Here is a 24,080-nt window from a genome sequence, read left to right on the forward strand (position 1 = left end):
TTTCCCTCTTTCCACTCCAGCTCCATCCACCCGAGAGCCGGTTTCTCCCGGCTGCAGCCCCAAGCAACAAGCCGAGCACTTCACTCCGTGCAGCTCGGCTGTGTGTTTGCGTTGCATTCGCTCACAACTCCACCTTTTAATTGACAGCTATTGTTTCCCCATATAATTTCGGGGCTGGCCCTCAGCCAGCCTTTCCGTCATAGCAAGAAACAGATATATAATTCCACTCGCCCCCAGGGCACAAACAGAAAAGAAGGATTTTCATATGTATTTTCTGCATCGCCCCCCTGCCCTCCCCACTCGCTTCCTACGGGTCCAATGTACATAATTATCTCAGCTGGCTACATCTAAGCAGGATTAAATGCATTATGTGATATTATCTCTCAGCAATCTGATTACAAGGTTGCCTTTAAACGCATAATGTGTTTTTTGTACCAACTTACACCACACGCCAGAAATCAAATAAGAAAACATTACCTACAAAGAGTCTGCTGGAAATCGTGACCTGTGGACACCCCCAAGGCTGCCAGGTCTCACGTGATTGAAAACGGAGAGCTAAAAGCTTCACAAACACTTGGAGCGGCACCGGGTTCGGTGAGCGGCGGTGGGGACGTGGCCGGCGGCTCTGCCGGGGGTCGCGGGGGAAAGGCGCCGGGCCGGGCAGGTTCACCTGCGCGGAGCCGTGGAGCCGCCGCGGACAAAGGGCCATTGTTCTCCTCCGGGGCGGCCTTGGGCACGGCGCTTCCCCTTCTCCTGCCCCGCGCCGGCGACGCGGCACCGCCGGTGCTCACCTGCTGCTTTTAGGGGTCCCGACGCCCCTCGCTTTTGCTGCTGCAAGGCCGTCGCCCCAGGTCGCCCCGCGCGCTGCAACGGCTGCGATGGGCTGCGCATCCTCACGGCACAGCCGCCAAGGCAACTCGCTCTCCAAACCCGAGAGACCCGAGCGGGTCTGTCCGGTCCCTGCGGCCCCGAGGTTCCCGGGGGAGGGCGAGATCGGACACTCCGAGCTGCTCCGCGCTGCTGGAGGGAATTCCAGGTGGAAGGAAGGACATTGCCCTCCCGTTTCCATCCCCGGCGTCTGGGACCGCAGCGCGCAGCGTTGCACATCACGACCTCCATCCCTGCGCCTCCCCCAGCGCTCGAGCCGAGGCGACGCCGCGGGTGCCGTCGGGGCCGGCTCCAGGCGAAGCACCGATGCGTGCGCGTGCATGCACGCACACGCGCGTGCGGCTGCCTGGCTGATGCTCACGTACCCTCAAGTCAGCGCAGGCAAAACCTTGGCTGCTGCTTTCCTGAGGGATTTGCCGCGGTGGTTTTCTCTGAGTCATAAGGCATTTACTAGTGTCAGGAGTCGGAGCTGGCGGCGAGCGGGCTGGTTTGCTGCAAGAACGCCAGCGAAGGCTGAAACACTCAGTGAGCCCGGACGAGGCAGGGCAGAGCTGGGCTGCTTTGGCTTTGGGTTTTTTTTAAAACAGACTACCTTTCCAGTTGAGAGGCAGGACCTTTGGCAAGCCAAAAGCAAGCACGATGGAGAAACAACAGGCAGGAGAATGGAGAAAGGAGAAGAGAAGGCACAGAAGAGAAGGCATGGATTCGCTGCACTGAAACAAAGCAGTACAAACTCTGAATTTCCCATTTATTGAAACCAATCACAGTTAAGAGGTCAAACCCATCGGCAAACAGTAGTTTTGTATCATCCAGATTGACATACAGATGAAATACAAATGAAACCCAACCAAAAAATGAACCAAACAAAACCCCACGGCTTTCGCTCAGTTGACCAAGCCGGTTCCCTCGGGCTGCCTTCTGCGACCTCCCAGCAGGACCTCAGGACGGCTTAGAGTCGCCCCGCGCGCAGCCCCGGTCCCCCGAGCACCAACCTGCTGCAGTCGCGACTGCGGAGGGATTGACAAAGTCAAACATCGGCGAGGCGATCCAGTTAGCAACTGCTCCTCCTAAGAGGCTAATTAACCCCTTTCGCTGAAGAGAAGCACCCTCGGCCAAGAGGGAGGCGTTCCGCATCCTCGCGCCAGCTCCGGCGTTGTGCTCTTCCCTGGAGGTGGTGGCACCAGGGCCCCCGCGCAGCGCCGGGCGCCTGGGAGCTGAGCAGGGCTCGCTCCTGAGCCCGCGGGACGCTGGAGAAGAGGAGGGGTGAAGAGGCAGACGCACACGGCGCATGCTGCTGACTCGTTAGGCTGGATGGTTAATTCATCCCGATAAATTATTTCACCCTGGTCCTGCTGAGGGAAAGGAGAGCTGCTGTCCCACCGGGGCTCTCGGTCACGTCTGATCCAGCTCCGCGCTCTCCAAAGGCCATTGCAGAGACAAAGCGCTAACGGGGCAACCTCTGGGAAAAGCCCACGTTGACACTTCACGGAGATCCTCAGGAAAGCACAGAGTTATGAACTATTGAAAATAGCAGCCATACAACAGCTGTTGCTCAGTAACATTAGAAACACAGTCACTGGCCCACGTGGAAACGAATCCTGCCGTACAACAACCACATAGCACATTATCAACAACGTGGATAACCACACCTCGCCTTTTAACAGACGGCATGCTACAAAACAGACGTTCTTCCCTCCCTTTTCTTCAAAGGAGAAAACCTCTGGGTAGTGCATCGCGACAAAGCCCCACCTGGGAGATACGTTTCAGAAAAAAAAGAAGTTTCCCTCTTGCAGAGACACCAAGAAAGTTCATTTTTTACTTGTTATATTTGCATCCATCAAAACAACTAGCACCCTAAAAAATTCCCAGGGACCAGCAGGATATATTAGACCTGCTACTCCAAAGCGCTGTCTATGACACCTTAGGACTGATCCTTCCACCTGCCTCCAAAATCAAGTGTGGAAATCGAGACTCTTTAAGGAGTTTACTCCATTCAAATGCCTCGGTACTTAACCACAGAGCAGCATAAACACTTGACAGTGGATTTCTAATCTTCTACAGAACAAAGATGATCAAAACCAAGAGCAACCTGGCTTAGAGAAACGACCCCAGAGCTGAAGGGAAAGTGAACTGTAACCTGCAGCCCAGCCAATGCGTCTCACCAACAACCCTGTGGAGAAAAAAAGAAAATCTGGTGGCAAAAGGAAACCAGGACCTGCAAGGAGCCACCCGTATTTGTGCTTTGAAAACCATCAACATTATGTTATGGGGGGGAGATATATAAAATTATAGGTAATCAACACCAAACCAGATCAAAAAGTATATACAAAAAAGTCTAGAGGATAAAGTACGTCCAGTTCCAAGTGCCGCCACACAAATTGCTCTGAAGTCTTCTCCCGGGGAGCGGTGACCTGCCATTACCCGAGGCCAACGTCCAGGGACATCATCACCACAAATCCTAGTATTGAGGTCCAGGAAGCCAGCTTCCCATTGCCACTGCAAGGAGAAAAGGGGAGGCCGTGAGCTCCTAGGAGTTGGGATGTTCTTTTAGGATGAAAAACGCACTGCTTTTATCTCAAGCAGGCAAGGCAAGGGCTCTTCCAAAGTCCTCCGTATTTCCCCACGTATTTAACGGTATTTAGTGCTGCTCAACGAGATGTTCTCACCTGGTTTGTGCCTCAGGGATGATATCATCCATGACCACATAGACCATCGCTCCGGCAGCAAAGCCCAAGGCGTAGGGGAGAAGAGGCTCTGCCACCACCACAGCAAAGGCACCAAAGATGCCAGCTAAAGGCTCCACCATGCCGCTGAGCTGCCCATACCTGCAAAAACACGGGACTAAAAGCCGCCGGGAACCCTGCAAGAGGGGCAGCAAAGCCCTCCCGCGGCTCGGACGGGCTGGGAGCTGGCGTGGCCACAAACCACCATCCCTGCTGGGGCCGGTCCCTCCACGGACCCGGTGGCAGGCTCTGCTTGGCCGCGGTGCCCGTCCTTCATGCAGCACTGCAGCAACGAGCCCAAGGTGCGCGCTGGGTGCAAACGTGGCAAAACCCCAAACGGGTGGTACCCCACGAGGGAAGGGGAAGAGGTTGTGCACTGCGGCACTGTTTTTCTGCACGGGCAATGAAGGCAATTTGGCCTAACCTAGCTGATTTTGCCAGGAGGGGAATTAAGAGCTGATCTTTCCCCCAAAAGCTCTGCGGGAATTGGGGAACTCCAGCTTGGATCGGGGAGGACGTATTTCCAACCGGAACAGCTCAGTCCAAAAGAGGACCTCTGGCCACAGCCTCGAAAGGATGACCGACAGGACGAAATTCTGCTTTTCCCCTGCGTTTTCCTTCCTTCTGGGTCCGTTTTAACGAGACGAGCTCTCCGGACCATGGGAACTGCCTCCCCGGCAGCAGCAACCCTGGTGCAAGTCACAGCAGCGGCTGCGCTTAGGGAGCTGGGGGTGGTGGGTGGGAGGAAAAGAAAACACAACCTGGGAGGGAGAAGTTTCCCAGCCGTCCCCCTGCCCTCCCATCCATCACAGGGCCGAGCACACGTGTGCGGGCAGGAACGCGGCCCCGCGCTCGCGGAGTTCATGCCCTTGGCTTTTTCACCTCAGGGAAAAGCAAAAAAAAAAAAAAAAAAAAGGTGGGTTTGAAATCAAGCCCAGAGTGAAGTGAGTGAAAAAATAAAACAAAATAAAAAAAAAACGTCTTTAGTGCAGGAGCAGGCAGCTAACCACAGGCGCTAAACAGCCGACAAAACGGGGCTGGGGTGAACCGCAAGGATCGCAAACGTGCGCAGGACTCGGTCGGAGGGTCCCCCTGCCCGGGGCAGGCTCGGGGACGCGGAGCCGGCGATGCTCCGGGCCGGAGCCGGCTCCCGGGAGAGGCAGCAGCAGCAGGACCTGGGCCTCGCTCAGCCGCGCGAGGCGGGGGGATGCGGCTGCCGGGGGTCCCGGGGCCGAGGAGGGGCTGCGCTTACCAGAACGCTCTCCACGTGGAAAAGCCGGCGCCGCGCAGAGGCAGGCTCACGGCGAGCCCTTCCGGGAAATTCTGGATCCCGATCCCGATCGCCAAGTTCCTACCAAAGAAAAACAAACATATATATATATATATAAAAATATATTAGGTGGAAAGGACAGGCAAGGATAGGCTGCTGGGGAGCTGGAGAAAGACAGACGTTATTAAAGATACGTCTTTTTAATGCAAGCGCAGCTGGCCCTGGGGACTAATTGTGCTAATATTTAACATGCACAAAGCGAGCTTCGCCTTCAAAGGGCTTTACCTCATTTAATCGGCGCTAGCACCAGCCCCGGCAGCAGCAGAGGAACGGAGAGAAAGAGAAGAGACTTGTCTGGGGAGGCCCAGCAAGGCATTTTAAACTCAAGGGTTCCTGGGCGTCGCAGCATCCCGGGAGCCCGGCTGCTCTGCTGGGTGCCGGGGCCACGCGGGTGCTCCCGGGGCGGCGGGGTGCTCGACCGCGAAGCGGTGAGAGCCAGGCACCGGGGAAAGCACCCGCTGCTTCGCTCTGGGAGGGGAGACGCCGAGAGCTAAACCGTGCAGAGAAATCCTCGAAGCGGAGCAGGTTCCTCCTCTGGGAGAGGTTTTGCCAGCGAAGCTCCAGGCGCCGCAAGGACGTTGGTCCCTCGGCCGTGCCGGCAACCTGCCCTGTCTGGCTCTTACCTTAGCGCTAGCTCTTACCACCTCCTGGATGAGGCTCACAGCCACGGGGTCATCAGCAGATTTTAGCCACAGGCTTTTGCTCTCTTTCTCTCTTTTTCTCCCCTTACATCCTACGGAAAGACAGCGCTTGGTCTTCCACACCCCAGATCACTCAGAGGGCAGAGCAGCTCCCTACGCTAGAGAAACAGAGGTCTCTGGGAGCAACCTGAGCTCAGAGCCTGTTTTAACACAGGCCAGTCTGCAAACTCAGTCCTTCCCCCAGGCAGGAGGACTTGGAGACCCGCAGCCTTGCGTGGGGAGGAGGCCGGCACGGGTGGGCACACGCAGGGGCCGGGTCCCGGCTACAGACAAGCTCGGGAGCAGGCAGGAGCTGCAACGCGACGTGCCCTTCCTGCCACATCCCAAAGCGAGCCCGGAGCGCGGGATGAGCGCAGCGGACCTGCACCGCCGAGCAGCCGGACCGGAGACGCAGGCAACAGCCGGTGTCACCGGGCAGAGAAGAGGGAGCTAGGCCGTCCATCAGCAAAGCAAAGTGAGAAAACAGAGGCTGTTATGAAGACCCTGTTTTGGAAACGGTCCTTTCGCTCCCCGTGGGAGGTGCTTATTTCCCTGGGTTTGGTGCTTGCGGACTCGCAGGGTGAAGAGCATTGCCCCCGCTCCTGCGGCGATGCCCTGCCGTGTGCCGACACCAGCCGGGAGCGGGCAGCAGCGGGGCGCTCCGGCATCGCCCCAGTGCTCCAGCATCACCCCGGCATCGCCCCGGCACCCCCTCCACGCTCCTGCTCCGAGCATCGCTGCTGGTCCTGGCACCCGCCGACACGGAGCAACGCCAGGCTCTGCTTTTTTTGGGAAAGGGGAAACCGGCGGGCGGCCTTTCCCCCTCCGCTCCGGGAGCGAAGGCACCCAGAGGCACCCAAGGCCGCTCTGCAACGCCAGGGCTTCTGCTGCCAGCGGCCGAAAGCTCCCTTTGCTGCGCGAAACACTTGTTTCCTATTAGTAAAATAAGACCGGTGAGAAAAATCTCTGCGGGTTGTTTAAACTTCCACCAGGGTTTACAGAAGAGGGGAGGGGAGGGGGGAGCGGCCGCGGGTTTCCCTCGCCGGGACGGGCTATTACAATCGAAAACATTATTCAAGGGAAAGAGAGGGAGCGGAGGGGGAAAAACATCCCTTTCAGAAAACACTGGGGCCGCTGTGTGCGCGCGGGGTTTTTTTCCTCCTTCCCTCGCCTCCGCACAAAGCGGCTATTACTCGCCCCGACCACAACAAATTAGCGGGGTGGGAGCGGGCGGCGTGAATGGAGGGGTCTGGGGGGGGGGGGGTGGCCGCTTGCTCCCCCTCGTCTGCGGGGACGAGGCCGCTGCACGACCGCCGAGCTGCTGGGAGAAGCTCGGGGGCAGCGTGAGCCCGTGCAACCTGCCCCCGGCAGCACCGGGCGTTTGGTGCCCGTTTCACCACCGTGACCCAGCGCCGGGGTCTGCCGTGTCCTGCCTTCCAGCATCCTCGGGGTGAGAAAGGACCTTCTGGGCTCGGGCGCAGGTGGAGGACGTGCCCACGTCACCTCCTGGCCTCCGGTCCCTGCAACTCTTGGGCTCACCTGAAGCACGTTGCCCTTCTGCTCTGGCCACCCCATGCTCCTTGGATGCTTCCTACCGCCCCTGCTCTGCCCCCCCAGATGCTCCTGGGATGTTGGAGCCTGCTGAATGTGACCCGCAAACATGCATTTCCCCGGGGCGAGGACATCTTGACACCCCGGAGGCTGGGCGCACGCGAGCCTCCCCGTGCGCTCTGTCCCCGTTCCCAGCACCGGGTTCCTCCGCGCGCTGCGAGCAGCCACCTCCGCTCGCCCAGCGCAGGGTCTCCGCTGCGTCCAGGCAAAGGTTGAACTCCGACGCCCCAGGCGCGCATGAAACCGCCTCGGGACACGCTGCTCCCCCCTCCGCCGCCGAGCCGTCCGCACGCCCCTCGCGCCTCCTCCCCACCCCGCGTCGAGGCGCCTGCGACGCGCTCGGTGAGAAAGCGGCCGAAGCGAATAAAGCTGCATTGTGCGCGGGGGAGACAAAGGGCTCCTTATTGCGGAAATAGGTGGGGATTCTTGGAAGGCTTCTCCTCCTGCAAGGCCACGCTGCAAGCCGGGCGCGGGGAGACGCGCGGCAGCGCCCGGGCCCGGCTCTCGGTGCCCACCGCAGCGGGGCACACGGAGCAGACGGGCAACGTAGCCAAGGGACAACAACCCAAACGAAACACGTTGCCTGCCAGCGGCTCTCAAGCGAGGAAGGCAGGGAGAAACCGATACCATGGTGTTAGAAGCAGATCCTGACAGGTCACACGTGTCCATCTAAAAGACGCGCTGCGGATGGGGAAGACGACCCGCAGCTCAGCAGCAATATACGCACATGCATTGATCCAAACAGCAGCGATAGGAAAGCGCAGCCTCGTGAGAGCAGACACTGTCCTGGGGCCCACGTGTCCCTTATGAGCTCTGCCCCCGGCTCGCTGGTACCCGGGGAAAATCGCGCCGGTGTCCATGCGGCTGGGGCACAGAGGATGCAGGTGTCAGGGATGAAGGAGCCAACATGCTTGGGAAATTTTACCTTCCCCGGCTCTCTGCCTCAGTTTCCCCATCTGTAAAATAGGGACAATTACAGGGACTTCATCCACAACCTTCTTCACCACCTGGGAACAAAACTGCCACAGAGGAGAGGAAGCCCTACGACAAGTCCCATCATCCTCGAGCTCTTCAGAGCGCTAACGCTGCCGGTTCCCGCGGGACAGACGGGGTCCGGGCTCACTCCGTGGGCGATCCCCTTCTGCCGCGGAGCACGGGGCTGTGTTTTTAAGGACGAAGAGGTAAAACCGCGGCAGCCTGGCTGCGCTCCACCGAGGAGCAGCTCCTTGCTCCTTGCTGGACCCGCCGCCCCGCCGACCTCGCCTGCCAACTGGTACGGCACCACGCTGCGAGGCTCCAAGCTCACTCTCAGAAAAAAGTTGGCATCTCTGCATATTTGCAAGGTCAAGGCACAGAAAGCCTTCTATAAGCCTAAACCCTTGTTTTCAAGGGCCTATTCTTTTACAAACTGATTATGAAAGCAGGCTACATATTCTTAACAAGCCCCTTTTCACGGCGGCTTTCAGCTCCCCACGGCGTATAATGTGCGTGTGTAGTCTTGCATGGCAGGCCCTTACAGACTGTTTTGATTGTTATCGCCCCGCCGTGAAAGGGCCGATTGTTTTGGGCTCCCGCGATTACATCAGGGCTCCCCAGCGCGGCTGCTGCCGAGGTGTTTGATCCGGGCGCGCAGGTGGGACGCGGCCCCGCGCGCGGCCGGGGCTCTCAGCGCTTCCCCATTCCTGCCCTGCCCGCTCGAGGCAGCCGCCTCCGCACGCCAGGCCCGGCCGGGGCCGAGCCGCAGCTCGCACGCGAGGCCGGTGCCGCGGGAAGCCAGAGCGGTGCGGGACCCCGCGGGCTGCGGCGCCTGCTTGCACCCGGCGATGCAAGGAGGTGACGTGGTGGAGCACCCCGACCCCCTGCACGGGCCACGGGGCCGCCCGGTCATTGCACCGTTTTGCTTTTTTAAGTGCCTTAATGTTAAAGGCCAAATTTGCAAAAGCAGGTGGGAGGATTTTACTCATTTATTCCTTCTGATGATACAATATCTCCTATCTCAAAAGGTCAGAATTACTAAAAAAAACCCCAGCGGATAAAAGCCTGCCGTGCCCTCCCTCCCGAGCGCAGCCGGGCGTCCCGGCACCCGCGGGACCTTCTCAGCTCTGCAGACGTACGGACAGATTGGAAATTGCATCTGAATGAAATCAGAAAAAAAAATGTTTTCATTGGGAAAGAGACAGCAGCACGCCTCCGCCCCGGTTGGGCAACGACCGAGGTGCTTTCCAGCGGCGCAGAAAGACGGACAGCAGCGCTGCACGGAAGCCGAGGAAGGGGAGAAAGGACGGGAAATGATCCGGGGCGCAGCTAGCCAGGGAAGCGGGTTTCAGGAGGCGGGAAAGGACGGGGCAGCTGCATGGACAACGCAACTGTCTCAAACTAGGATCACAAAAAGCGCAAGACCGAGCAGGCAGGTTTTGGGCCCTTGTGCTTGCACAGCTCTGCCGGGGGCTCCCGGAGCTGGGGAGCTTTCCCACGGCTCTGCTGGAGCCCTGCTCCCGGCTGGGTCCCACCAGCCCCTCCAGCAGCTCCCGCAGGAGCCTTCCCGCGGTGGCACCTACCAGGACGGCCCGCCGGTCACGGCTGCCTCCTTGCAAAGACATTGCATGAGACGTGTCCCCTGCTTGGGGGGCACAACGAGGGCAAAGGCTCGGTTGAAGTGGTCTGACTTGTCCGCACACACACCAAAACCAGCAATGGAAGCAAAGCTCTGCTCTCCTGGGCCTGGGGCCGTCCCCAGGGCTGCACCTCACCAGCCACTTTCATACCTCTTCTTGCCCCTTCCCTCCCTCTTAAAATTCAGGTATTTGGGCTCTCAATAGCTCACCACGTGGTCTATGTCACATCTGCTCGTCTGGCCCTTTGCCAACGTTAAATATACGCCACTCTGGATCCATACGCAGTAAACATTTACAATTTTAGGAAATTTTACCCTTAATTTATCCCAAAGGCACATAAGCTGAGTTCAAAGTCATAAAACCTGCTCTCTCCCCTGCCTGCTGCAACCGGGACGTGAACTTTAGCTGAAGAACTGGAAATTCTTTGGCTTCCACGAATCAAATCCCCATCGTTTGCAGGCAAAACGGAGCTGCAGGGGGACGAGCGCGGCCGACAGACCCGAGGAGGCCCCAGCCCTCGGCCGGGCGCCGGGATGGTTCACGTCCACTCGGGCATTTTGAGCCAAGGCAACGCTTTCCTGCCAAACTAAGGTGCAAGGTGCTGCTGTCTCAGACACCCTTTCGGTGGAGGAAGAGCCTTGCCGCGGCCGCGGGGTGCCCACCGCTCCCGGGCACGGTCCCCTGCCCCGCGGGGACGGGCGCAGCTCAGCACCCGCCGCGATGCAGCCGCCGAAATCCCCTTCTGGCAAACAGCTCCCTCGAAGCCTGCCGGTTCTGTCAACACCAAGCCAGGAAACATGTTTCTGTAGAAAATACGCTAAAAAACAGCACGGGCTCAAATTGCACCGGCGGCGGTGGGCGTGCGGGCTCCTGGCAGCCGGCGGGGTGCTTTCCAGCCGGGGTGGTTGCTGCGGGTGCCCAGCCCGGGGCTATTTTGGAAATCCCACGCAGGCGCCGACGAGGCGAACTTAGCCGCTGGGGCTGGGAGCAGCCCGGGAGGAGGAGAGGAGCCGTCCTTTTCCTCCTCGAACTTTGCTCGCTCCGCCAGCGCGTGGTTCGAAGCGCTCGTACTGAACGTTGCAAAAGTTGCCCTAACGCGGGCAGGGTGAAAGCTTGCTCGGGGCTGAAAAATAAATGCATAAACCCCCAAACGCTGTTTTCAGAGTGAACAAGCCGTTCTCAAGAGACGTGGTGGAGTGACCATGCAAACCAGGCTCAGCGCGTGCCCCCGTGGCAGGACGCCCCTCGCGAGGACACCTGAGCTGCCTCGGACACCACCTCCGAGTTTTGAGCTCAAATATTCTGCTGATCTGAGCCACCAGCTCCGTGCTGATGGCACGCTACATCGACGGCTCCTCTGCGCCAGTGATTTGCCCGTATCAAATTAGCTGAATGTTTTAGCCAGACGTCACCGGAGCTACGAGATCACCCAGCTTAAGCAGGCTTGGCTGCGCTGAGCTTTTTCTCGCTGTCTGGCAGGCTGCAGCATGGCTCGTCTTGATCTTCGGGAACAATTACATGGTGACTCCTCCTAAGTCCCTCGTGGATTAGACTAGATGGATTGGATTTGACATTTTATCCCTGCCAACATCCCAATGCGCCCATGCGTCAGCCCAGAAAGAGCTGCAGCGCATCGGAGGACGCCTCTAATGCGGGCAGAGCCCTCCAGCCCGGCGGTGCCTGCTCGGCCGGGCGAAGGGACAGTGGTAAATCACCATCAGCGCTCGCCGGACAGGGTCACGCTCAGCTGCAGCTCCCGAAACCTTCCCTGGGGCCGTCAGCGGAGACCACGAACGTGCCGATCGCTGCGCCCAGGCCAAGGCGCCCATCGCCGCCAAGGCTGACCCCAGCACGTAGGACAAACGCGGCCACCACGAGCAGCAAATGAAATCCCGCAGAGAACGTGCAATGTCTTAAATGGTTGCCTTGGACTCGTGAAATGGGCGTAAACACCCTTGACGCTCGCTCCTGCTGCTCAGACGTGGCCTTACGTGGTGGTGGCCTCCCTCCGCCCAGCTACAGGGGCTTCTTGCCCCAACGTGGAGGTATCGACACAGGAGGCCTTGCAGCTTCCTTGCATTTCCCGTAACCAAAGAGCACGAGGGAAAAACCACCTCCGGCCAGGGGCTCCCGAGGGGTCACCCCTTTTTTGGGCCAAGCACACTTGAAGGGTGTTTCACTGCGACAGAAAAGGGCCCTTGCGGCACACAGCACCTTCCACTCGCGGCACGTCACCACCATGAGGTTTTTGCCCATTTCACAGATGGGGAAACCGAGGCAGCGCCAGCGTCCCCGGGGCATGGCAGAGCCGCGGAGCCGGCAGCCACCGTCACACTGGAGGCTGCCCGAGATGGCACCAGCAAAACCAGTCCATGCAGGAAACAGCCATCGCATCAATCCGTATTTCAGGAGGCTCCTGGGCTTTAGTTCAGTCCTTACGAGCTGGAAGCTGCTTCCCACAAAATGGGAGTTTCAAACGGGACGCGAGCACGTGCCGGGGCCCATGAAGACCCTCACGTGAGACCCTGTTAGCTCTATCCGAAACAGCGCCGGCTGCAGAAACACCCACCCAAATTTAAATTGTTAATCAAAGCTACCTATTAATGCAGGCACACCCACAAACGAAGTGCAATTTAATGATGTGGCTGCATTGATCTCGGGTAGGGCTAGAGCTGCAGGGAGATACAGAACCTCATAAAGGTTACTAAAGTATTTTTTAAAAAATTAAACACGCACAGAACCTGGGTGGTCTGAAAGCAGCGCTGGGATTATGGCCCACCTATAAAAATTCCCAATAATACCTGCCAATTAACATTTATAGCTCCGTACAAAACGCTAGCCCTCTCCCCTTTGTGAGAAGCCTTGAATCGCAAGCGTGTTTCACGTACGAGATTGGCTCACATGTCATGGAAATCCTGGCGCGGGAAACAAATTGGGGGAGAAATACCTTTTTTTTTTTTAAGCTATATCTGCCAGGTCCGTCTCTGCCTCCTCCGAGCAGTGCCGGGAGCTCCCGTGCCATTCCCAGGGCTCACACACATGGCTCCGCGCCCAACCAGCCGGCAGGGATACGGAGCCCATCCCACCATCTGTCCATCCATCCGTCCATCCTGCAAACTATGTGTTTCAAACCTGGGTCCCAGCTCGGGGACCTGTTTCCAGCGGCTCCAGAGCCGGGCGGCCGTGACCGCGCACAGCCCATATCACTTACGGGAAAGAAAAGCCTCAAGCGAGGCAAGCAAGGAAGGACAAATGCAGTTAATAAAGACTCTATTCTTCCTCCCTGTTACTGGGTGCAAATAACCCGCAAGGAATCACAGCCTGGCTATGCGTACGCTGTATATAACTTCATCCGTTCTCTCCCAGCCATCTGAAATAACACTCGGATGGAGCTGGGCTCTTGCTGCGGGGCCACCTGAGAATGCAGCGAAGGGCCGACGGACGGATGAGCAGACGCAGCCACCCCATGCCCACCTGGACCAGCCCTTCCCGGGAGACATCAGCCTTTCCCGGGAGACACCAGCCCTCCTGGGAGACACCCGGGCTGACGGGGCTGCTGCACCCACCCCTCTCCCACTCCGTCCCCCATGGCAGGGGCCGGCCGGGATTCGGGCTGGCATCGGGGTTAAGCATCCCAGTCGCGTGCTCCATGGGGTGGCCGGTCCCGGAGGGTCATGTCACCCCGTCCTAGTGCCGCAGCCCCGAACTCGGTCTCCGTGGCAGGAGCAAACCTCGCGGCCGAAACGCATCGCCCTGACGGCGGAGGCTGCAGCGCCCTGCGGGACTTCAGACGATTCCTCTGCTGCTGCATTTAAACACTAGCAGAGCCTTTATCTAAGAGCAAAATTAAAAGTAGTAAAACATTTCTCTTCCTTCTCCTGCAGCACCTCTGTTGAAACGTGCTGGGGGAGCGGGGAAAGCGCCAGGGCCGCCTGCATTATACTGCCCTAAAACCTGGAACTAAACAATTTACTAACAGATGTAGCTCTAAAAGGGCCCATTATCACATCCCGCCCAGCAACAATGTCTTCATTCAAATCGCTTCCCCTCCTCTGAGGGTTTATTTTTAAACCACAGTGCTAAAGAGAGGAACAGGCCACTGAGGCTGCAAAGACTAAATCTCCTGTTCAAAGTGAGCCTTGTTTAGCATTATCTTGATAAGATAAACAAGGATAATGGCTTTTTCTTTCTCCCCTTTTTTTCTTTGACCTCTTTATTTCAACGGGAACAGGAACTGAACCAGCGCACTTTGTAGATCAAAGCTGGGGACCAGAGATTGCTGTGGTAACTTACTGGAGAACATGGGATTTCCAGTCGTTTATGTCCCCAGGCCACGGAGGGGACGGTGGCTCCCGAGGCCTTGGCCAGCGCCGTCCCGGGTTCGAGGACAGCCACTCGCCCAGGGCTTCGTCACCCGGGCTGCAGCTCTGCCAGCGGCCTTCGGTCCCAGCCTGGAGCATCCTCTGCCACGTCCCTGATGGGCCCTTAACCAGCTCTAACTGCGCTGCAGAAGCTGCTATGGGAAACGGCCACCGTGCTCCGGCCAGGGCTTCTTCTGCAGCCTGACCCGCCGACGGAGACGCGGTCTGGGAGGGTACGTCCATCTACCCACTCCTCAGCGATCTTCCCGTGCGCCGTTTCCACCTAAGATTGCCTCCAAGGGCAACCTCCACATCAGCTCCAGCAGAAAACAGGTGACAAGACACAGTTGTCACCTCCTCGTCTGTGACACCCACGCCCACGCGCGCAGGGGTGCCGGTCCCAGCACCGCGAGCTGTGCGATGCGTTAAGCAGCTGCTGCTCCCAACTCTCATGAACACAGAGCCAAAACGCTGTGACCGCAGAGCCACCGCGGTGGCACGGTCATTCATAGGGGATCAGCTCACCCAGACAACGTTCGGTCGCTCAGGGACCCGCTCCGAGAAAGGGCCAGGCAGCTCCCGACGTAACCTCCTTCCAGAGAGGTGGGAGAGCAGAGGAGCTCCGTGTTGACTTCCCCTGCCCGGGCAGAGAAAGGTTAACGAGAGGAGCAAACCGAGGGGTGCGAGGGGGGCACAGAGGGGCCGCGGAGCCGCTCAAAGGCATCGCTCACGGATGCGCACGCAAATGCCCTGGCCAACTCGCCCAGCGCACGCGGCCGCCGGGCACGGGTCCACGCGTTGTGCCACCGCTGCGCCCACACCCTCGTCCCGACCGTCCGCGTCCGCCGGGAAAACACAGCCCAAAAAACAGCCCGGATGGGACCGCGCAGGAGACCCCGGCAAGTGAGACCGGTCGCCGTGGGATTAGGCAAGAAGTGCCAATTAAGAAGGTGAATCATGTGCTGCACCGTGCGGAGCAGCCGAACAGAGAGGCCATTGTCCACCGGGCCCCCGGCAGCGACCGGGCGCTTTGTCTGCACGGCTCCGCGGCTCGTTACTTCCGAGCTTCCTTCTTCCCGGCTCTCGCAAATGTGAATCCAAGGGCAAGCCAGAGCTTTGGGCCAGTCCTGCAGACCGCACAAAGCCCGACCGGGCCGCACGGATGGCAGAGGACGGCGGCTGCGCAGGACGGGACTGCACGGCTCTTCGGCACCGGGGACTGGCTTTGCTGAGAATTACTCACGTCCAGAATAAATTTTGGATAGTCAGTCCAGGCTGTCCTAGATGATCAATAACCCTTCAAGGCAGGCAGAGCTTGTGCAAGAGAAGATGACTCAAAATGATGGTATAAATATCTGGAAGGCAGAAACAAAAAGTCCCAAGGGAGGCTCCGTGGAAGAGGAGGCTTCCAGGCAACTGGACTGATGGAAACGGGCATGTGAGTCTCCAGAAAAGACCACGGATGCCAAGCAAAGGAAGCAGAGGTCCATGCCGTGCTTTGTGCTGTACCTGCACGCTCAGCGACCACCACAGAAAGAAGAAAGCAAGCATTGCACAGAATTTCCACCGAGCCAGATGTTCTGTGGGATGCCAGCTGTCTTTCATAAGGATTACAAATCAACCAAAAACCCTCCCCGGTCTAGACACTTGAGTAAAAGAGGAGGAGGAAGAAGTGAGAGAGAAGAGTTGGGGAGACTATTTATACAAACTGGTGATGTAAATGCAAACACCAAGCAAAGGATTCGCAGCCAGAGGCCCAATTCCCAGCTAACACTTGGGAGACTTTTCGCTAATAACTTGGGAGGTCTCTCTTCCCACAACACGTGGCAATAAATAACGGCTGCAGAAAGCATCCAGCCCCAGGAGCGTCCCTCGAACAAATCCCAATATTCACACAAAAGGAGATGAGGTCACCGTCGCTCCGATGCGATTGCTCTCTGTGCAAACACACGTATAAAGAGCCCGGACACTGACAACTGGAAGCGCGCTGAGCAAACCCCTCGGCTTTGCCACCACCTGCGTGGCCCCGGGTTTCTGTCTCGCACGCGCAAACACGCTCCTCCGGCGAGCGAGAGGAACCGCGCGAGGAGCCGCTGCTCTCCTGCCCTGCCAGCCGTCGCTGAAGTCCTCCTGCACAGAGGTGCACAACGGAGGCTGGACCGCCGCGGCTTTCCAGCCGGCCCATCGCGGGCAAGAGACAGGCAAACAAATGAAGAAAAACGAGCGTTGCCACCAAACTTCCCGGCACAAACGCAGTGAAGCGGCATCAGACTTGCTGACGCAAGCACCAGAGTCGGAGCGATTCAGCACGAGGGCTTTCGTGGCATCTCCTCCGCCCGGCTCTGCCACGGGCTGCATGACCTCGGGCAGGTTTTCCCTGCTAAGTCAGTGACACTGAGTGTCTCTAATTCTGGTTTCTGAATTTCAAAAAAGGACAAAGTATCCATTCTCACTAAAAGACCTTCCTGCGTGCAATTCGGCTGCTTTTGCATGACGGTCCCCATTCACCTCTCCCCCTGCCCAGGAGTTTTGAAGGGCAGCAGCGCAGCCCGTGCACCGCTCTGCCCAGCGACGTCCCTTCGCACGTCAGCCCGTGCTCCTCCAGCAGCGACACCGGCTGAGTACAGCCTCTTCCAGCTAAGCTTTTCCCCAGAAAAGGCAGCTGCCCCTTAAATATGGCCCATCTATGCAACAGAAAAGCACCACAGTGAATCCGAGGGCCAGGGCATGGCGTCTGTCTGAACAGCTCGCCAGCAGCAAAGGCCAAAGAGCAGTTTTAGCCCCACAACTCACAAAAATTTCTGATAGCAAAACTGAGACTCCAGCAGAAGTCGCAAGGCTGCAATAACCAAGCTCCCCTTGCCGTTCAGAAGCATCCTCCCGCAAGGGCCGTTGTCCGCTGCCGTCCGGCCCCGGAGCCGGACCCCAACCCGCCACCCACCCCGCGGCTGCACAGCGCAGGACGACGCAGAGGCACGAGCACGGATCCACCCCGACCTCCCGAGCTTGGCAGCAGCAGGATCGGTGTCGCGAGGCCAAGGTAAATTGTTGAAGATGTAGTTGTCTGCCAAGAACCACCGAGGAGCCAGTCGCGCGGCTGGAAGCCTGCCCGACAGCAACGCATATCTGCAGTGGTTTCCTTTTGTCAGGGGGCCGTGAACACACATTCGCCTTGGCACGAATCCCCTCAGTTCTGTTCAGCACTGGGATATAAAAGCATTCCTGCAGGAAGAAGCCATCGATCCATCATCTGGATCAACCGCGGTGTTGTAGGCGAGCGAACAAGGGCGGGCTGGAGCATCCGGGTTGCGATGGAGAAGCAATTCTTTAGTGTTATAAAGTCAAGAAGAATCTGGTTCTTGCTGGACTCCAGGGGCCTGGTTTAAACTGGGTGAGTTTCTTCCATAAATTTTAATGCGCCCCAAATCCAGTCTCCAGCAACCGGAATCACTGTGACCAAATCCAGCTACCAGATTTCTGGGGGATGAGTAAAACATTTCTGCTCTGGTCCAGATCCAAGGATTGGAAAGCAGAGTCTTTGCGCTCTGCCTGGGTATCTCCACATCAGAGACGAAGCAACAAAGAGCAGCAACACCCAAGACTCACCTTCCAAGCGCTGCACAAAGCGTAACCAGAAGGACCGGCTCAGCCCGAGGACTAGCCCAAGCTGAGGCAGTCCGACCTTCTGCAATGCTCAAATTACCTGCAGATAGACACGAGCTAACTCGGGTTGCTGAGGCCAGCTTTGCTCAGGTCTGTCCGGAGGTCGATCGACCATCCAGGCACTACAGCAGAACAAGCGTTTCCTGGTGTGGAGAACATCTGGTAGCTTTGAAGGCAGTTCAGTAAAAACACTGCAGGCCACGCAGGTTTTCCACTGCATTTTTCTCCCCTGAGTGCATGTGCAGATTTCTCCATTGTAGACCCGGCCACTGGAGATAGCATGAAGCCGTAGGTAGCTCCAGAGCTGCTTCATAAGAGGCTGAACATGTTGTTGTGTTTGTTTTCATACTGATTTAACTGTTCATAAAGATTTCGCTCACTTCCCAATAACAATTTTTCTTGGATACAGGATTAAGCCAAATCATCATCTGGCACGGCTTCAATTTATCAGTGGCAAAAGTCTGTTTATCCAGGATAAAGAATAAGAGAGGAGGATATCACACTCTCCAGGCTACAGCAACCCTTGGTTTGGCCTCACACTCAAGGCCACTTTGTGAGATCTCACCTACTTTGCAAATTAAGGGTTTCGAAGAAGTTTAGCAGCATCTGCTAAAGTTTCAAACAGAAACTGAGAAATTCAATCCAAGATCACAAAAGCTCCTGTGAAATGCTCCGAGAGCAGCAACCAAAAGGAGAAACACTGCATAATACATTTCTGCACATATTTGTAAACAGATCTCCTAGGAGTAAAGCGTTTTCAAGCTTGCCTTGTCTTGCTTTCCAGACAGACTTCAGTTTCTAGCTATCCCACTTCCTTTTTCTAATGACCAAGAAGTAGTTTAGTATCTGTTTACAATAAAACACTGTTTTATTAAGGATGAAGAGAGAATTACAAGGATTTTGCAGGCAGAAGTGCACACGATTATCAGCTCTGCTGCTTCATCAGCATAAGTGTAGGGTATCTGTCCCTCTAAAGTCAAACCAGTATTTTCCATTGAGAAACTCTGCACTCCAGTAAAGTAAAGAGGAAAGCACTTCCCAAACATCCAGTCTCATTTAATCTGGCACCGAGATCTGTTCTTCTGCATAAATTGTGCATTTGTTCTTAAATGCCAGTCTGCATATTCGTGCATGGGATTTGGGACATCGGTACTCCACATGAGGTCTCGGTCGAAAGGACACTGTTGCTGCCTGCAGAGCTAATAGGAGCCTCCTCTCCTCTTGCAGACCGCCAGCTCTGCTGATCTGACCGGAGCCGTCTGGCACAGCACCAGCTTCGCCCGAGGTGCAGAGCAGAAGCTCTCCTGCCGTCACTGCTGAGGTTAATTAGCCATGATGAGAAATGCAGCATCCGAAGGGCCAAAACCCATTCACGTGCACCACCCAGACAATTGCTCAGGGGATGCAGAAACGGGTGCTCTTATATTTACAGGGGCTCACAGCATTCGGCACGATGACATACTCTGCGGATCACCAAAACCTTGCAGACCGCTTTCTCATGCTCTAGCCAAAGCGCCCCAGGAGCTCAGCACGACTCGAAGGCAGTCTGTCCGGGCTGTAACAGGATCCACGGGACCAGCCTTCTCGCTGCGTGCGCCGGTGCCAGCTCTCCGGGCCAGCCAGCACCCTGGGAGCACCCTTCGCCCATGCACCCGTATCGCGCCCCTGGATGAAGGGGAGCACTGTTGCTGGTAGGTATGGCGTAGCCAGGGCTCCCACAGCTCCCAAACACCCTCAGCGTTGAAAACGGACCTTGATTTTCTCCCCTGCTGCCACTTTGGAGAGCTTGTGCTTCTCCTGCGCTGTGAGCGCTGCAAAATCTGCCAGCCCTGCTCTGCAGAGCAGCGAGGAAAAATATTTACCATTCAGGAAAAGTTACCCTCAAGAAACCTACCTGGCTAGTTAACTTAATAACAAACACACACCTTCAGGGAAGGTTAATTAAAAGGTGCTTAATAACCATCTTCCAGCAATTTTGTTCTGCGGCCAGAGGCACAGTTAGGCTCTGAGTTACGCCTCAGAAAAGAGCAGTCTGGCTGAGGAACAAGGATTTGTCTCCGACCTCGGGGAACGTGGAATTCCCCACCCAGCCCCACCTCGCGCAGCATCAGGAGGTGCTTTTTCTCCATCAGGGGTTTCCGTGCACGTCCTCGACCCGATAAGGAGGTCGGGAGCGAGGCTGCAACCCCAGCGTCTGATCCCACCAAGGAACTTTTCTGTAAGCTCCGCTGGGGACCTACCACGAGGACGAGACAGAGGCCGCGTGTGCACGAGCACGCGGGGGAGCGAGAGGTGCAGAGCGCGTCTTCTGCTGTCTCTCAGACCACAATGATTCCCATTCATTCAGAGAAAACACAGTACAAAATTTTTGCCTGGTTTCAATCTCCGTACATTAATCAAGCCTCAGCCTTTTTTTTTTTCCTCCCCCAGCCTGAGACGCAGCGTGGGAGGCACAGGCTGTCCCATGAAATAATATTTTCCAAGCCATCGTCAAAGTCTGCCTGTCATCTCGAAGCCTCTTTTCTGTCTGTTTGACCAGAGCTGGACAGGAAGCGATCTGCGGGCACGGCGCAGGGGAGCGGGGCCAGCGCTCCCGGCCCGAGGGCGGGTGAATGGGGACCATTGTGCCGCCACCGTCGTCCGCGGGGAGAAAATACGTCTGTTCGCAGGGCTCCCACGCGCGCTCGCCAGCTCCCCGCGTCCGGGGATGCCCGAGCAGGCGGCTGCCTTCCCGGCCGGGCAACGCTCGCGGCAGGCGTTTTGCGGCTCGAGCTGCGCTCGGGGACGGCGAGCCCGAGTTAAACATCGCACCAGCAAAACATGCACTTTCCCCTTCGTCACACCGGGGACAGCATCGGCAGTTAGCAGCGCTCAAACCCTTGGAAAAACCCAAACCTACCTCTTTTTAATGCTGTGGCTCCTCGGTGTTATCTGCTGCTTGCAGAAGGGCAAGCAACAAATCTTAAGTGTGATTCGAGTGCCCTGGCGTTGCCGAAATTCGGAGGAGGACTCAGGCACTGAGATTAGGGTTTAAACGAGAAAAAAGCAGGAGCAGCAATATAGCAAACGCCGAGCCCATCCGCGTGGGCCCGTTTCACCAGGGCAGCAAAGCCAGGAGCATCGCAAAGTCGCCGGCCGCTCGCGGCCGGGCACAGAGCTGCCTAAGACAGAGCTCTGCCACGAGCCTGCCCACGCGCACGCAGCATTTTCAGTCTTCCTAAATTACTCGCATCAGCGGCATCCTGGGACGACCAGGTGGCCAGACCACACACGGCTTAACAAAATATTTCATTGTAATTTTTAAGCTTTTAGTCCTTTATATATACCACCTGCTCAAAGCAACCTACTGCATTTAGCTTTATGCTGCTTTCACTTATTTTAACACTCTTTTGCACCCAGTCCCTGCGGCAGAAAGAGCAGCCCCCCGCTGCGGATTTTGCCAGTGAAAACTGGAGTTCGGGAGTCTGGATTCGGGAGCTGGGTGAGCTTTCTGCAGAGCCGGCTGGAAGCGAGCGCGGCCGGGGACGGGGGCTGCGGGAACGCCGCTGTTTCCACCTAGCGTCGGGCGGGAGCGGGGCAGCGCGGTGCCGCCGGATCGGGACGGCTCTCCCGCCGGATCGGGATGGCTCTCCCGCCCGCGCCTTCCCCTCCGGACCCTCCTTTGCTTCCAACACTGTGTTAGTCCATCGGTCGCCAGGGAGATCCCGGTGCTCCGCTTTCGTGGCAGTCAGCGGGGATTTCTGCCTCACTAAGAGGTGGATTTAAACATAAAAATGCACAACGCTTTTGGGGAGGAAGAGTGCAAAATAACCCCATCAGCCCAGCCCTGCCCCAAACTGAAATCGAACCATCGCTGACAAACTTTCGAGCAGAGCTCCCCAATTACCAGCACCCGAAGAACACGCGCTGAGCCACCCGGGGTCCGTCCTTCCCGGGAGGCCACGGCATCCGCGCACCTCCGCCAGCGCGTTCCTGACGGAGCGGGGAAGCGGAAGGGCAGGGAGCCGGGATGAACCGGGGGGAAGAGGAAAGACGGCACCCAGGCGAAGTCCACTGTTCCCAGCATCCCCTAACAGAGATCCCATCAAAAAGCACACAGGCAATCCTGTTCCCAGCATTTCCCAGTAGCTATGAGCTTGATTTTCCTGCCTTCATAATCACCTTTTATCGTATTTTAAAGATTATACACACAAACTATATTAAAATAATATTGAGGTTTCAAAATTGAACGCTCAGAAGTTACACCCGCACAGGTACAACATCTGTAACACAAGGACTTGAGAGGAAAGCCCAAGTGCACCTGCATTTTAGGTGGAGCCAGCAACGCTGCTTCTTAAGGCATATCACATGCGCATGGAAATTATTCCGCGGTAGGAGCCCCTTTCACCCACGGGCTCCACAGCTCCACAGCAAAGAGCTCGGCCAGGCTGAGCTGCACGCGTTAGCCAGTAAATCGCCCGTCGCTTTTAGCCAACGGGCTGTGACGGCAGCGAGCATCGCATCTCCCAGGGTCAGACCTCCACGGCATCTCACCAAAGAGCGGAGGCCAGAGCACGGCAGCAGCTTCCACCGACGCCGCACACAGCGGGACCATCCCCGGCACGGCGCAGGCGAGGGCTGGCTTTCGGGGAGGATCGCAAAGGGAAGCGGTGGCTGTCTCAGTTTGGGAGCTCCCCATGCTGGCGATGCGAAGCCCAAAGAAACGCCTTAGCAGGACAGCAGAAGAGGTTCCCACAGACTATCGTGTTGTCTAGGCCTTCTCCAAGGATGGTGGTGGGAAAACCTCTGAGCAAAGCACTTACAGGGTTGCACATGACCATCAGGAGAAAATGCCCAGCTGACTGTGTAACAGGTTCCCTCCTACCCCCAAATTAAGCTCAGCCACCGCTCACCACGCAGACGCGACCTCTCTGCAGGAACCGTGATGCTTTTGCCATCAGCCCTGGCCTCTCCGCGCTGCTGGAGGTGAAGCTCTGGCTCCAGCAGCCGCCTCCTGGCCAGGGGGTCCACGCTTTAAAGACATTTCCAGACCTTTTTCCAGTTAAAAGCAAAATTGCAGGGCCCAGCTTTTTACTGCAGTTTTCTGCTCGCTCCACAGCGGCATAAAAAAGGCCCCCCCCACCCCCCCAGCAAGCAATGAACAAAAAATAAAAAATCCCCAGACAAAGAGCCATAACGGGGGGGTGAGTCCTGGCACGGCTCCTTTGCCAGGAAAAAGCAGCAAAAGCGGCGAAGCGCGAGACGCAGGAACGGAGTCTGCACACCCGGTGGCAGCAAAGAAACGCGGAGGGCGCGGGCAGAGGCTGGGCCGGCGGCGGGATGCTCCCGCGTTGGGATGCTCCCGCGTTGGGATGCTCCTGTGGCCACGATGCTCCTGCAGCAGGATGCTCCCGCGGTGGGATGCTCCTGCAGCGGGATGCTCCCGCGGCCGCGATGCTCCTGCAGCGGGATGCTCCCGCGGCCGCCGGAGCACTGCTTTAGCACGCGAGGGATGGGCAGCAGGGAAGGGAGCCCCGTGGGGCTGGGAGGGATGGTCGGGGCACGCAGGGTCCTGCTTAACACCGAGACCATCAGCTGCTCCAGGACACACCAGGTTGCGGCAACTCAGCTGGTTGCAACGTGCAGACATCGCTCGTGGGACCTGGCCACGGCTCACAGCGGAGCCGGCACTCCTCCTCGGCTTGTAATTGCCTCCCTGCAAAAACACTCCTCATCTGCCCTGCCCACAGCCCCAAAACCACCCCGCGGGTCTGCGCTTCACCACAGCTCCGGAGCGAGCCGAAACGAATGCAGGAGCCTGCAGAGAGCTCGGTGCCCTGGGAGAAACGCGGCCAGCCAGCGCCTGGGCGATGCAGGCAGCAAGGCCCTGGAGCAGCAGCACCCGTCGGTCGAGCGCAGCGCGGCACGGAGGGTGCTCTGGTTGGCACCAGCTCCGGAAACAGCTCCGGAAACAGCCCCGGGCCACGCACGGGCATCCCGAGCCGTTGGTCCGAGCTCGTGCGAGAGGTCGTCAGTACTTCCCCACCGCCCCAAGTCTGAGCTCACAAACCCTCCCGAAAGGCGGCTCGTCTCAGCGGCAGCTCAGCACGGTATTAAGTTACTCACACCTGGGGGAAGCAAAGCAGAACGGAGGAGGTAAACTGAGTCACGCGTCTTTTTCAGTTAAACGCTAAATTAAAATAACGGGCAAGAGGAGGATCATGACTGTC

General features: G+C 57.5%; 1 protein-coding gene across 3 annotated transcripts in view; it reads right to left on the reverse strand.

Moving 5' to 3' along the window:
- Window positions 1–1,619: 1,619 nt before the first annotated feature.
- The window catches only part of SLC39A11 (solute carrier family 39 member 11), a 101,670-nt gene continuing 79,209 nt past the window's right edge, over window positions 1,620–24,080 (reverse strand). For all 3 annotated transcript variants that reach the window (XM_064522806.1, XM_064522805.1, XM_026112469.2), the window contains exons 8-10: window positions 4,864–4,962; window positions 3,555–3,713; window positions 1,620–3,384 (exon numbers count right to left, since the gene is read on the reverse strand). In XM_064522806.1, the coding sequence (XP_064378876.1) occupies window positions 3,306–3,384; window positions 3,555–3,713; window positions 4,864–4,962 (337 nt within the window). In that variant the 3' untranslated portion in view covers window positions 1,620–3,305. The remainder of the gene's footprint in view (window positions 3,385–3,554; window positions 3,714–4,863; window positions 4,963–24,080) is intronic.

Source organism: Dromaius novaehollandiae, chromosome 18 (genome assembly GCF_036370855.1).
Source record: "Dromaius novaehollandiae isolate bDroNov1 chromosome 18, bDroNov1.hap1, whole genome shotgun sequence".
Classification (NCBI taxonomy): Eukaryota; Metazoa; Chordata; class Aves; order Casuariiformes; family Dromaiidae; genus Dromaius; species Dromaius novaehollandiae.